At 33.4% G+C, this 14,539-nt stretch overlaps 1 protein-coding gene across 2 annotated transcripts; it reads right to left on the bottom strand.

Annotated features, from left to right (window-relative positions):
- Positions 1–1,070: 1,070 nt before the first annotated feature.
- LOC121237842 (beta-1,6-galactosyltransferase GALT31A-like) lies at positions 1,071–13,744 on the bottom strand. 2 transcript variants are annotated; one of them, XM_041134741.1, is made up of 13 exons: positions 13,732–13,744; positions 5,975–6,337; positions 5,603–5,661; positions 3,816–3,918; positions 3,674–3,735; positions 3,311–3,522; positions 3,149–3,212; positions 2,976–3,048; positions 2,242–2,362; positions 2,067–2,154; positions 1,857–1,982; positions 1,670–1,779; positions 1,071–1,377 (listed from the first exon to the last, which is right to left on the bottom strand). In XM_041134741.1, the coding sequence occupies exons 2-13, from the start codon at positions 6,029–6,031 to the stop codon at positions 1,229–1,231; spliced, it is 1,224 nt and encodes a 407-aa protein (XP_040990675.1). In that variant the 5' UTR covers positions 6,032–6,337; positions 13,732–13,744; the 3' UTR covers positions 1,071–1,228. The 2 variants fall into 2 exon arrangements, with proteins under 2 accessions (XP_040990675.1, XP_040990676.1); XM_041134742.1 differs by lacking the exons at positions 5,603–5,661; positions 13,732–13,744 and having other exon boundaries at positions 5,975–6,470.
- Positions 13,745–14,539: the final 795 nt, after the last annotated feature.

The following is a 14,539-nucleotide window of genomic DNA, read 5'->3' as shown; positions in this document are numbered from 1 at the left end:
TACACCGACCAACCGCGTCCTTCATTTGGATTTGGACCAAATTCTTCATTTGACTCTAATTTGGTCAGATTCAACTTAAAAATTATTCTACTCTTGATCACATTGGACACATGAAACTGGTAAACTGTAATATCCTGAATTGAATATAAAAGGGCGATTAATGAAATCTCATTAGTCTAAAAAAGAGAGAGTTATTACTCTTTATCAATTTGAAAATTAAGATATAGCCTTATAGCAAAATATGATAAGAATTTAACAAGTTTTAGATTATTATTTTCCTTGTCTTGACTCTTGATTTGAAAGGATTTCAGAAGGTCTAGATCTGTAAATTGTTTGAAAATAGTTCACAGCATTGATCTTTTTATTTTAGACTATTGACTGTTATTATAAATTGTTAAGACTCCCTCCCAATATCAAGAATCGTTAAAACTAAAAATATCGAACACTGCGTTGAAGAAACCTGCATTAAAACTCGAATGGGGTCGAAGAATTTCTCTTGTTTTAACTCTTGCCGGGTCAGATCAGAAAACAAAGCCATCAGAGTTCGGGTTCACACTTGGTAGGAAAATGTCACCATTTGGTGTTCTCACCTATAATTTCTTTCTTTTGAAGTCAAAGCATTAATGTAGATGAGATGAGATGTTTATTGAAAGTTGAATAAAATAATATTATAATATGACTTTTTAATATTATTTTTATTTTGAGATTTGAAAAAATTAGATTATTTATTTTATTTTATTTTATGTGAGAGTTTGAGAAAGTTATAACGATTATATGAGATGATATAAGATATTTTGTAACCAAACCAGCCCTTGCCACAGCTGAAAAGACAATATAAAACAAAGAGTAGAAAGGAGTCAAAGGACACCAAATGGGGGCTTGCCCATAACCTATTCCACTGGATTGCTACTGGGGATTTTTTGGGCCAATTCCCTTTATTCCTTGTCTGCAATGCACAAAAGGACCTTTAATTGTATTTGTTTGAGTTGATATAATTAGAGGTGATTCTTGTGCATCCAAATAACTGCAACTATGTTTGGTATTTGGACAAGCAGTCGAGAACTTGAACCTGGAACAATAGAATTAGCATTATATTTCCTGACTTGGAGAATCTCTATGTGCAGTGATTAATTCAATCAATCATATACCAACTGTCCCAAGGCATCAATAAACAAAAATGGGGCAGATTGAGTTGTTTCAGACACGTTAGAACCAATGGAGAGCTGTTTCAGAAACTGGTGTGCCAGATAGCTTCATCACCCTCGCCACAGTGCTGGTGCACCTCCTCCATTCTTTCCACTGATTTGCAAATGCCACTGCAACTCCAGTCAAAGGATGCGGCGCAAGGATTTCCTGCTTGAGCCTTCCACTCACAATCTGTCAGCAGAAATCAAACTTTTAGCATGAAAGAATTCAACCTGTGGTTCTTTGGAGCCGGGCTTATAGAGCTTGTTCAGAACTTTGCAAATGGAATGTGATGTTTCAGCCAAATCAATGAGCTTGTGATATTGTGGCGTTTGTGAGCTTAAACTTTGATATTGGCTAAGGCTTTTTTACTTCATCCAGTGATACAAAAGTTGTAACTATAAAAACAAGTAATAATTGGAGGGAAACAAAGAAAGGAACTTCATTATTTGCAAACTCACGGGCAGATCTGCAAGCATCTTACCAGGGGGTGTCCCACAACAGAGGCTCCTATCATCAATGTGCTCAATGTCAAGACCAATAAACCAAGAACCCAAAGAGACGTCTTCGTTTGCAAATTTATGAAGTATGTGCCTGGAGGGGAAAACATTTATGATTGATAGTTTTAAGTTGCACAAAAGGGAATAGAATGATTTACTGCAAGAACTTACCGATTAACAGAAACATATGTTGCCAAATCTTTCGAGATTGCATATATTTGCCCCGTAGCATGCCTAAAGTACTTATTTCCCTCCTCACCAAATTTCCAGTACTCTGGTTCATGGTATTTGATCCCTCTGCATTTAGAAGCCAAAGGTACATCTGATAATGATGATTTCTAAGAACTCAACAAACTCAACAAAAATAAAATGACAGCTTACTTCTGTGAGAGGACAGGCCCAGACTTCATACAACCAATATAAACCCGTGGTTTGGATCTATGGCGGGCAAGGGTAGAACCAACCATACCTATCAAATATTTTAATATCAATCACATACCCCGATACAGCAGCTATTTTTTCAAGATAGAGACAGTTTAGGACAGTGTACACCAACCAAGATTTATGTGCACATCATCATCAACTTTTATATAGAAGTCAGCATCCCATTTAGCAACAGCTGCTGAAAAGTATATTTGAGTTTTTGATGACAATTCATGATATCCTTCTACATGATTCTGCAAGTAAAGAGGTAACTCTGCATAAACTTAGAGCAGATATTTTAATCAAAGGCTAACCTGGTAATTCTAACCACTATGGAAAGCGGATTATAACAGCTTATTGAAAATCTACCGGCCCTTATTTTCTTATATTATGTTAAAATATTGCATCCTCGATGGCAAGGAACCCAACATCACATACAAATAGAAACCTAACATTGAATTCAAATATATTCATTGAAGCCCTATAGCAAACTAAGATTGAGTTTCAATGTCATAAAACGATTTTTCAAGTCCTCCTAGTTTGGGACAAATAAGAATGACTGAAATGAGATTTGATCATAGTGCCTCAGTACTTTTATTGTACTTACATAAATACACACTTTTTTATACGTACATTTCTTCCTGTATGCATTATAACTTTCTTACCACATTTTTGAAATCGAATTCCCAAATTTCATCAAAATTTCCAATTTTCCTGTTTTAAATAAGCCACCTGTTCAATCACTGACCCGCTATTGAACCAGTGAGTCAACTAGGTGACCACTGACCAGATCATTGTCTGCTCTTGGTTTAATAATATCATGACTAGAGATAACAGGTCAGCTTGGTCCCAAGCAGTTTACCATACCAATCGTAAGAAATCCTTATGTTGCTCATCTTCTGCATCAATAGCACGATCCAATACACCACCTGAAGTAGCACTAGCGACCACCAAATATAAACCAATATATTTTGTCAAGATTATCATTATGAAGGAAGCAAATGTAGCATGCAACAATCTCGAAAGTTCAAGAAAAATACCTGTGTCCTATGACAAACCGTATTATAATTCCTTTCTCCATTTCCAACTTCCTTAATTTCTCTCCTAAAATGAAAAACAACCAAAGAGTATCAGTAATAAGTTTATTCCAAAATCTATTAAGCATAAAATCAGAAAGAATGGCGATTAAGTTTTGAATGAACCTCGGGGCATCCATGTCTCCCTGATTGACTCTCTTCGTTTTCTGCTGCTAAATGCAGTAATGATTCCCATAACAAAGAAAACTTTCTGACGCTCCTTCAATTGCTCACTTCCTGATTGTGTAACTGCTGGAGATCCATCCGCATCGTGAGCTTTGGAAGCTCTTGCTGCAGCCAGCTGCATCTCCAACGAGGAGATTGTTTTGTCTAAGGTCCTGTATCAAGAAATGAAAGTGGGATACATATCAATTACATGATATTGAAAGTAACAAAGTTGGAACATATAAGGTATAGCCAGAATTATTTTTTATAAGTATTATAGCCAGAATTCTATAAAGCATTACTCAGCAGGATATAGAAAGTTACATTATTACGTCATGTGTTTGTGAAACTTGAGAAAGGATGTCCCCTGCCTGAACAGAAGAATCCTGTAACGACATGAAAGTTTTTATCAGGATGCGTTAATAAAGGAACTGGAGCTTATTATGAAAATATTGTTGAGACTTGCCTTCCTCTCACAGTTCTCTATGGGATGGAGAGCGCTTGATTGATGTTTCTCCACTGACAAAGCCTCCTCATCCATTGTAACTGAAGTGGGAATAGCCCAAAGCCTATGTAATTAACATAAGCAACTCATCGATGAATGTGAAAAAAGGATAATAAAAATTTGGAAAGGAATCAACCTTCAACTGACATTAGAAAAAGCCAACTTTCAACAGAAACTCAAACAAGTTTAATCATATTGATGACAAACCCATATAGACTGGAAGATAAAGGAATTTTTTTATAGGTAGACTGACAAATAAAGGAAAATGCACCTGACATCTTGTCTAGTGGGACATGGTACCCTTAGGGGATGTTTGGTAATGTTTTTCATATCATCTCATCTAATCTCATCTCATTTCCATCTCAAACATCACTCAAACACAAACACTTTCAAAATAATCATTACAACTTTTCCAAATTTTCAAACAAAATATAAAAAACAATTCAAAATTTTCAAATCCCAAAACAAATATAATATTAAAAATTATATTATAATAATATTTTAACTTTCTAATATTTTTATTTAACATTTTCTCTCTTTTTCCAAATTCCCATAAAACATCATAACTCAAACCATTTTACTACTATTCACAAATCATTTTACTACCATTCACAGATTTCTCATCTCATCTTATTTACCAAGCATCCCCTACAAACTCAATACGATTCAATAAAATAATAAACTAGCGCTGCCAATCATTTGGGAAGCAAGCATTTTGGAGTTCGGGAAGGAGTTCATCAACTTGCAACAAAGGGATGGAGTGCCGAAACAATTGAAGACCAAGAAAAGGGGCAATGTTCCTGTCAAGGAGTTCAGTGCAAGGTGGTGAGCCCCCACTTTTGACTTTCCCCACTCCTCAGAAGTTAACTCAGAAAGTTTCAACTAGATCCTTAAGACTCAATACTTATCTGTTCATTTTTCCTTTTTTTGGCATGGAACCTCAACAAGGCAGGGTCTTTCGAACCCACCACGGGGGAGTAGACCCTTATATATGACCCCGCACATCAGAACCATATATCAAGTAATCCATGGAAACTCTTAGTGTGCAATCAAATCCAAGACATTTGAGTCTACAACTCAACAAAGTCCATTCTTTGACCACTAGGCTGCATCCTGACGGGTAAACGATACAGTTCATTAACTGATATGTACCATCTATTAGCATTTTGGCACACAAAGTGTTGAAAAATCTGTAAGCCTACAAAGCAATCAATATGATGCAAGAATCTGAACCACAAGATGCCACATAATCAGATATTAGTGCTTTAGTGTTGGCTATAGGTGTGGAGTTAAATGATACTTAATTCCACGCACAATTTGTGGAGGTTGATGAATTACTATTATTACATTGTGATTGCACAGCCTCTTTGGTTCACTAGAGAGAACACTTCTCATCTAAGAGTAGACCTATATGTTTTTACAATTTTATTGAAAGATGTCCAAATTATCATTTTTTGAACCCATTTTCAAGTGCATTGCAATCAAGCATAAAATCAGTAATTCGACTAATTGTGCCATTTCTGCCCATCGCTGATCTCGGAGTTGAGAACAATATCCTGAAATCGAACTTTAAATGACGTCTAAACTAATGCAGTAACAAGTTCCCTGCATTAGGAAACATAAGGGAAATTAATCTAAGTTCGCCATTGTCCCAAAGCTAAGCGTCATCAAATTTACACCTCCCTTCACTAAAGTGCCAAGAGATCCCAAAACACAAGGGAAAAAAAAATCAGCACCAGAGGTTTTACCCCCAACAACTTATTGCGTTTACGAATTCATGCGTCTCAGTATTTACAATCCCCATCACCTCAACAAGTAGAGACAGCATCAGGACAAAAAAAAAATAGAGAGAGAGAGAGAGAGAGAGAGAGAGAGAGAGAGAGAGTAGTAACGGTAAAAGTGTCAATCTTGACCCCAGAATTCAAATACTCAAATCCAGAAACTAAGAGGGTCAAATCTAAAAGAAAAAGGAAAATGAAGCAGAAGGGACGCTACCCAGTTGCATAAAAGATCATTACAATGAAAGCTTCTCATTCCATTAGAAAGAGAGGAAAATCTGAACGGTGACCACTTCAACACAAGATCTTAGTCATGTCCCGAGAGAGATAGAGAGAGAGTACCTGTTGACAACAAGAACACCCAAGAAGAAGCTGGCGATGCAGAGGATAGAAACCCATCTGGTGGAGACCCCATTGCCAGCAGCTTTGTGAGGTCTACTCAGACCCATATCTCAATCTTCAAAAAAGCTTCAGCTTATAAGGAGGCCTCCTCGTTACAAATTAGATAAAGCAAGGGACCCCATTAGAGAATTGCGAAGCACCGAACTACATAGAAAACAAGAAGAAAAAGCGACAATGTTCGAAATCACTTGGGAATGGGCTTCACTTGTAAATTACGTTCAGGTTCATTGTTTTCTCACGCGGTGACGTTAAAAAAACATGAAATTTTAAGTAGCGACAGCCTCGCCTGCTAATAATGCTATGCTCAATTAGAGCACGGACTCATGTCTGCGTCTGTGCGCAGTTCTGTGCTCTTTCCTTTTTTTTCTTCTGTCCGGAGCTGACAGCTTTTTCTGTTTCTTTGGGACATTATGGAATTGTTTCTTTTTTGCTTTGAATTTTTATGGCCATTTGCTGTTCTGTGCTTTCGTAATAACTTTCGTTTGAGTGGAAAAAAAAAAAAAAAATAGTGAATTTGCTATATGTTTCTTTACATATAAAGATTAAACTTAATTATCAAGCATCTTTTTTTTCCTTTAATAAAAAATGAGAAATATTTGATGTATAAAAGTATGTTATAAAAAAATTTATAAATTGATATGATGACATGATATGCTAATTTTTTTGAAAAACTCTACTATGCCGCCCAAATCATACTGCTCGTTTGACTGTTCGTTTTTTTTTTATTGAATAACGAAGAAAGTGATTTTAAATATATTGATGTATTTTTTTAATTTTTTAAAAATATTTAAATACATTAAAAAATGTGAATAGAAAAAAAAAACTAATTTTACAACTAGCGGTAACATCGATCGGTGCTACTCGGACGGCAGAGTAGCACCGCTCAATTTTTTTTTCTATAAAATAGATCTATATTATTTTATAAATTCTTTTGATGGTAAACATCATATCATGATAGGATGACATGATATGCTATTTTTTAAATTTATAAAACAGATCATATATATCATATTAATTTATATTCTTACTTGTATAAAATTTATTTATCAAACTTATTGTTGTGCTATATGCAAGAGTATCCAAGAGCTATTTCTTGTAATGATTATAGGATGCAATTATTTTCTTTAACAAGACATGTACCTATATGTCTCGTATATGAAAGAGACGCGTTAACTTTCTGTACAGTGATGTTCTCTCTCGTACAGGTCAGTTAAGAGCTATATAATTATTTATAGAATTTTGTTATTTATTATCATCACGCATTATGTATTTTTTTTTAAATTATTTTTGAGTTTTATTTTTCTTAAATTTATTGAATTTTTTAACTCATCATTCTAATATTATACATTTAACAAGAGAAAAAAATAAAAAAAAATGTGATGTGTGGTGTGGGGAATGATTAATAAAATTTTTCTTATTTATAATAGTTGATGAATAGAATTATTACAATCACAAAAAAATTACACAAAAATAATTTTACAAGTTGACGTAGTTTGATGTGATCCTTTAGATCTACTTTACAATAAAAGTAATTTTACAATTTGATAAATTACATGAATCCACATTAGTTTGTGATATTATTTTTATATAATTTCTTTGTGACTAAAGTATTTATTCCAGAAAAATAGAATTCAGTTAACAGGAAACCTATCACAGTTCAACTGCACATATCAATCATGAACATGAAGTATGTCATATGGTCATATTTTGTAAATTAGAGCCTAATTATATAAAAGGTTGCAAAAAAGATTGTATTAGATTTTCTTATTTGAATATGCAGCAATAAGAAGCAAATCATAAGGAAATTTGGTCCGCTATATGGAAAATTAAGAGTGCCTATTTCTCTTTGGCGAAATGGAACATACTTCACTTGGACAATCGTCTTCTCGACCAAATCATAAGGAGATATGGTCCACTATATTGAAAATTAAGGTTCCAAATACAGGCAAAATGTTTTTGTGGAGGGCTTGTCATGACTCATTGTCAACAAATCTCAACCTCAATAAGAGGAAAATAAGGAAATCTCCTTTATGTCCTGTATGCAATTTGGAACCTGAATCTGTTATACATGCTTTATGGTCATGTGCATCAGTGCAAGATGTGTGGGGAGTGTGTTCCAATAGCTTACAGAAAATGTAGGTCAGTTTTGCATCGTTTAGAGAAAGGTTTCATCACTAAATGAGGAAGATATTCATCTCTTTGCTGTTACTATTATCATGTGTGGAAGAGAAAGAATTTGTTTGTATTTGAAGAGGAATTTGAGGATCCTTCTAAGCTGGCTCAAAATAGTCAACAACTTAGAGACTACAAGGCAGCTAATGAATGTTGTTAAGCTAGATTGGAATCAGAGAGGCCTCAAGTAATTAATTGGACTCATCTGCCTGTGAATGTTTTCAAAGCCAATTGGGATGATGTTGTCGATGGGGTAAGGTGTAGAGTGGGAATAGGGGTGGTGGTCAGGAACTGTGGAGGCCAAGTGATTGCAACATTGATATCTAAAAGAAGTTTGTTCACTGATGTTAAACTAGCTGAGGCTGTGGCTACATTCAAAGCTGTAATATTATGCAAACACTTAATTTTACTCAAAGTAATTCTTGAAGGGGATGCACTCAATGTGGTTCAAGATCTTAACAGAGAGATTAGGGATTGGAGCATTGCAGGTTTGATCATTCAAGACATCAAAGCAAAACTCAGGAACAGGCTATCCTAGTCTATCATGCATGTCTCTAGAAATTTCAATTGTATTGCTCATTGTTTAGTTAAGGATGTATTAAAACTCTCTAAGGAGAGCATTTCTTTGGAGGGAGTCTCTCCTTGTATCCAACATTTACTAAGTTAAAGATGAATAACATTGATCACTCTTTAAGAAGCAAGTCAGTATATATATATATATATATATATATATATATATATATATATATATATATATATATAATGAGGGACAATAACGACATCATCTTGTCTCTAGCTTTGGCTGTTTCTCTCTCTTTTCTTGGAAAGTTGTTGTCTCTAGAGCTACTCGGTTTCATTTAACAAGTGTGTTAATTAGATCAATGACACACAACAAAGGTACAAAAGAAAACAAAGAATGAATTGGACCAAACAATTATAAATGACTCGGAAATAATTTTAATAATAATAAAAAGAGATCTAATTTCGCGTGATTCATTAAATTTATTTTATTATAGAAATAAATTTATAAGTTAATGTCATTGATCAAATCACTATACTTTATAAATATATTTTTACGTTATAGTAATTATTTAATAGAAAATAGGTAAAGTGGTTTTAAGATAAGAAAAAGGGGCAGTTTGGTCCAAATGCAAAAGGGGCTTATACTTTAGCGTTGCAGCGATGCAAGTTTCAAAATTGAAAAGCGGGTTCGGTGCAGACTCCAGAGGGAGGCAATAGTAGAAGTCGGGGTTGAAGGGGAGGGTAGTATGGTCATCTGGTGCTAGGGTGTCAAATCAGAAACAAGAAGGTGCACGTCTGCGCATGAAACAATGGCGCCAGAAGACGAGACAACCCAACGTGATAAAATCTACTGGACCCACCCGCCACCCACCTAAATATTTTCACTACTAAAGATATTTATATATAAATACACAGAATAATGTTAGTATACTCTTTATTTTGTCTCCTTATTTTAACTGTTTATATATTTAATTTTTTTATTAACCGATTAAGTAAGTATTAGTGTATTAATATATATTTTTTTAATATTTAAAAATATTTTAAATAAAAAGCAAAAAAAAAAAAAAAAAGATGTAACTTTTACTAAGAACACATCAAATAAACAAATTGAAACGGCATAATAACCCTATCCAAAAAAATATATATGTAAATATATATTCATTTTCAGAGCAATATAAAAAATTAAATAATAATTTTACTAATGTCTCTCCGTCTAACGTAATAATAGTGATAGGAATGGGTTACTCTTTTAAAAAACATATTCCAGTCATAAAATAAATTTATAAAATATTTTAAATTGTAAAATTATTTTTATTATAAAATAAATATAATATATTTAATAAAATCAAGTCAATTTATAAATATAAAATTTCTTTATAATTATAATATTAATTCAAAAATACAATATATACCGGTTGATTTTTGTAGTTGAAAAAGTATTTTTTATTTTTGTTGGTGCATTAATTTGCACAACTAATCGGAAGAGAAGAAAGAATCATCCTAACCAACGATAGTGGTTTCGAGTTCGAGTTTCGATACGGTACTATTTATGTTCATCCATGAAATAAATAATAAATAAGTAAATAAGAATAAATAAATAGAGACATATGGATTTACGTAATTCAGCATAAAAGTCTACGTCTACAGATTGTTTGGAGGCAAAATTCAGTATGATTGGTATTTTACAATCTCTCATAACCTCACATATCGCTCAATACAATAAAATAATTTAAGATTTCGAGAAGTTGAAGATAATATCTCCCTTGAAAAAAATCTGGTGGAAGTGTTATGTATAGTGGAGTTTTGTACGTGGAGAGCTTTTGTGAAGAGCCTCTGGAGAGTCTGTGGAGAGTCTGTGGAGAGTTCTTCCGTTCGATTTGTTGGAGATCTTTTCTTTATATAGATATCTATTTTCTTGAAGTGATTGAGTTCAACTTGCCTTGTGAAGCATTTTCCTTTTAAAAGTCTGAGTTTCTTTCTTTTTAGGAGTCGACCTCATTTATTTTCACAGATAAAATGAAATGATATGAATTTATATAAAAGTTGAAAGTTGAATAAAATATTTTTAGAATATATTTTTTTAATATTATTTTTATTTTGAGATTTGAAAAAATTGAATTGTTTATTTTATTTTGTATAAAAATTTAAAAAAATTATAATAATTAGATAAAATAAGATAAGAATAATTGTAAAAATACATAAAACTTAAATCTTTTTTCTTTTAAAAGTCTGAACTAATTTATCTCATCTCTTCTTAATTTTATGTTTTAACTTAATTTTCTGCTTATCTCAAAGTTAAATTATAAATCGTTGATTTGACTTTTACAATTTTTATAATAATAAAAGAGAGGATGAAGACATTCGTTCAAACCTCGAGGAAAGAATATTCTATTTATAGAAATAAAAAAGAAAAGAAAGGTTGAAGACTCCGGTCATGTACTCATACGAGTCATATAGGATAAGCTGCAGACAAGCTTCTCAACACATTCGATTTGAACAGTAAGTTAAAATGAAATAAGTTTGACATAAAAATTGAAAGTGAAATAAAATATTATTTTTATTTTAAAAATTAAAAAAGTTAAAATTTTTATTATATTTTATATAAAAATTTAAAAAAATTATAATAATAAAACGTGATGAAATAAAAGACTCTCATGCATTATCTAAATAGGATTTATGCTCTTGCTTTTAAGCATTAACTATAAAATATGTTAATTAAAAAAAAAAAACCCTATAAGGTATGTCAACATCGCACGAATTAAAGGAGACGAGGTTGATATTTTAAAATTCTGTAAATAAAAGTAAAATAATTTGTGTATAATAGTGATATAATTTGAGTTAAAATGTTTTATTAAATTTTAGAAAATGAGTGAGAAAAAAGTTGAATAAAATATTATAAATTAAAAAATTATTTAAATATAATTTTTGAATATCAATTTTATTTTAAAATCTGAAAAGAATATATTTATTGTATGTTTTGTTTGGAAGTTTGAGATAATTGTATTGAATTTTGTGTTTAGATGATAGTTACGTATTTATTAGATAAAAAAAAATTTAAGATTTTAAGATTTAAAAATTAAAAAGTGTTTTGTATCTAAATGATGTTTGAGAAAAAAATTATGATAAATTTTGAGAATATATAAAAATACCTCGTTATCCAAACAATGCCTAAATCACAACTTTTTTTAACAACTACATAATAAAATACTAATTTTGTCAAAATTTATTTGACTTGGTTGCGAATTGGTTATGAACTAGTTACACATTTCTCTTAACATTATTCAGACTATAAAAACTTTATGAATGTTTTGAGAAGGATAAATTATATTTGCAATCGTAGAGTATGTAAACGCCACACAATCTCTTTGAAAAAGTAAGTAAATAAGTGACTCACATGAAAAAAAAAATTAATTTTTTAATAATAGATCTCATTATTTTTTAAAACAATTGCGCAACGCTTGCATGACAGAGGTTTTGAGCATAAGATGTTGGCATCATTTACTAATAGTCTTGTTTGCCATTTCCTTAAACTTACTTGCATTGTTTGTCTATTTTGCAGCAGGGTAATGATTTATGGCATCTTGTTCATTGCCGATTCCTCTTAAACAAACAGTTAAATGGATGAATGCTAACTTTTCAGCAATTTTGGTTTAGTCCTTTAGTCCTTAACATCCCATATTATGACTCAATGTAGATGCAAGTTTGCAACCTTGTGGATTAATGCAGAATCAACCAAGTTTAAAGGGACACTCCTGATATGGATGGACTGTTTAGAGGATGTCGGAGATTTGCATCCAATGGTTGATATAATTAACAACTTCTTAGTAATTGAGACCACAACTTTCAAATGAATCATGATCATCCTCTTAATTTATCCCTTTTAAAAAAAATTATTATTTATTTAATCATGAGATCATCTCATTTGCTGCATGATGTCATCATCCCTCTTTGACATCTTTTTCTAAAGCATTGTGGGGGTTCACTACTGTTATTCTTTTTCACAAAGGCAATCCTACTTTTCCTTGAAAAGAAAAAGTCCCACCGATGACAATGGACAAACAAGAAAAGCAAAAGCACCACTCGGAAATTGTGGGATGGGATTCTTGTTGCTGAGCTTTCAGGAAAAAAGAGAGGTATTGACGAATGTGGGGATAAGGGTCTACACCAACATAGTGCAACATCACCATCACTCGTATAGATAATTCAATTTCAAGGGCAGGCCAATAAAGTATATATAGTGTATAAACAGTTATGCCACAAAGATATATCATAAAAGTAAACTCACAAATTGATATGATTTCATATAATAGGTCAGTATCTACTTTACAATACAAGTAGTGTTAACGGAGTGTTTCATATGCCTTTGGGTCAAGTTTCAGCAATTCAGGTATTCAGAACTGGGCCTGCAAATATAGAGAATAAGACAACTAGGAGAGAGTGGCCTTGAGGCCGGGGAGTCTTCGATGCCAAAGTTAGTATTGTCTTTTGGAAGTTTATAAATAATGAAAGAGTTTAGGGATCAAAGAGCTTTTCTCGTACTTGTAAGTTGCTATTTATATCGGGAGTCTGGGGGGAAAGATCGTGTCTGTCTCCATGGAGTCTGTGTCTTTTTCCTGTTTCTTTTGTCAGGGTCCTTTAATGCGGCGTACCTCTGCGACGACTTCGTTGATATGGAGTGTAGCTTGGGTAGTAGTACCATTAATGCGGCTTGATTTTCTGATTTGCCTCACCCTGCTGGCGTCCTTGGTGGTCCATCGATGTCTCATTGTCAGAGGATTGATGGTCTCCCTTACTTCCCACATATTTACGTGGACAGGTACTTAAGGGTTGGACGCTGTTTGAGAGGTCTCCAGGACGGCGAGTCTCATCTCCTTATAGTACGCTTCCTTATGGAAGTTGCGTTTAGGGGGGCCTACTCGTGGGCTGGGCATAAGGGTCTATTTTTTTGGGTTGAGCCTTCGTTTCTCATTCCCTTAGTGTTAGAGTGCACAGCGGAAAAGTACCTCAAGCTCAGCTTAAAGAATTGCTCCACAAGTTTTTCCAGATTGATAAACTCCAAGCGTTTCCTCTTAGTGGCGAAAGTGTACTATGTAGTATGGAACTAGAGTAACACTTACAAATCCACAGCCTAAATATTTTATCAAGAGAGAACAAAAAGAGAGAGAGTCTTTTTCTATTTTTTTAGATGGGTACCAAAAAACACAATTGAGGAGGACTATATATAGTCCTCCTATGCACGGCTGGCCTTAAAGGCCAGCCTTCAATTGTCTTGTGTAACGTGCGTTACACAAGATACGTTACAAGTAACGCATGGCTTAAAGCCATGCGTTACCTAGCAGGAGGGGTCAGCCCCACGTGGGCGCCCCTCCAACTAATATCTCCCACTCGCACACAGTGGGCATGACCCCAGGTCAGCATCTCTCTAATGTTCTCAATCTTGTTCATACAAATAAATAGGCCGTGCGACCACCAAGCACAATTGTAGAAAGGAGGGAGTACATACACCAAATCTCTCCTAGAGAAGACCAGCATAGTAACATCCCTAAAGTGTCTGGTCATGTCCTAGACTTATTCGATCGCATCAAGATCAAGCATTTTCGAACCCTCTTGAGTTTTTTTAAAAAAAACTCAGAACAATGCTTGACTACCTCCATATATTTCAATGTGTTCACAACCTTTAGCCGCTACCAAGATGTAGCGTCATTTGTATGACGTCAGCAAACACTATCGAAGATACGATATCGAATAGTCTTCCCTTTACACTCATATCACTCAATTTTGGTCGAACTGCTTTCCCAACAATGCCTCTTT

The sequence above is a fragment of the Juglans microcarpa x Juglans regia genome, chromosome 6S (genome assembly GCF_004785595.1).
Source record: "Juglans microcarpa x Juglans regia isolate MS1-56 chromosome 6S, Jm3101_v1.0, whole genome shotgun sequence".
Classification (NCBI taxonomy): domain Eukaryota; kingdom Viridiplantae; phylum Streptophyta; class Magnoliopsida; order Fagales; family Juglandaceae; genus Juglans; species Juglans microcarpa x Juglans regia.
The sequence above is the reverse complement of the archived record's forward strand: the minus strand, read 5'-3'. Positions and strand labels throughout refer to the sequence as shown.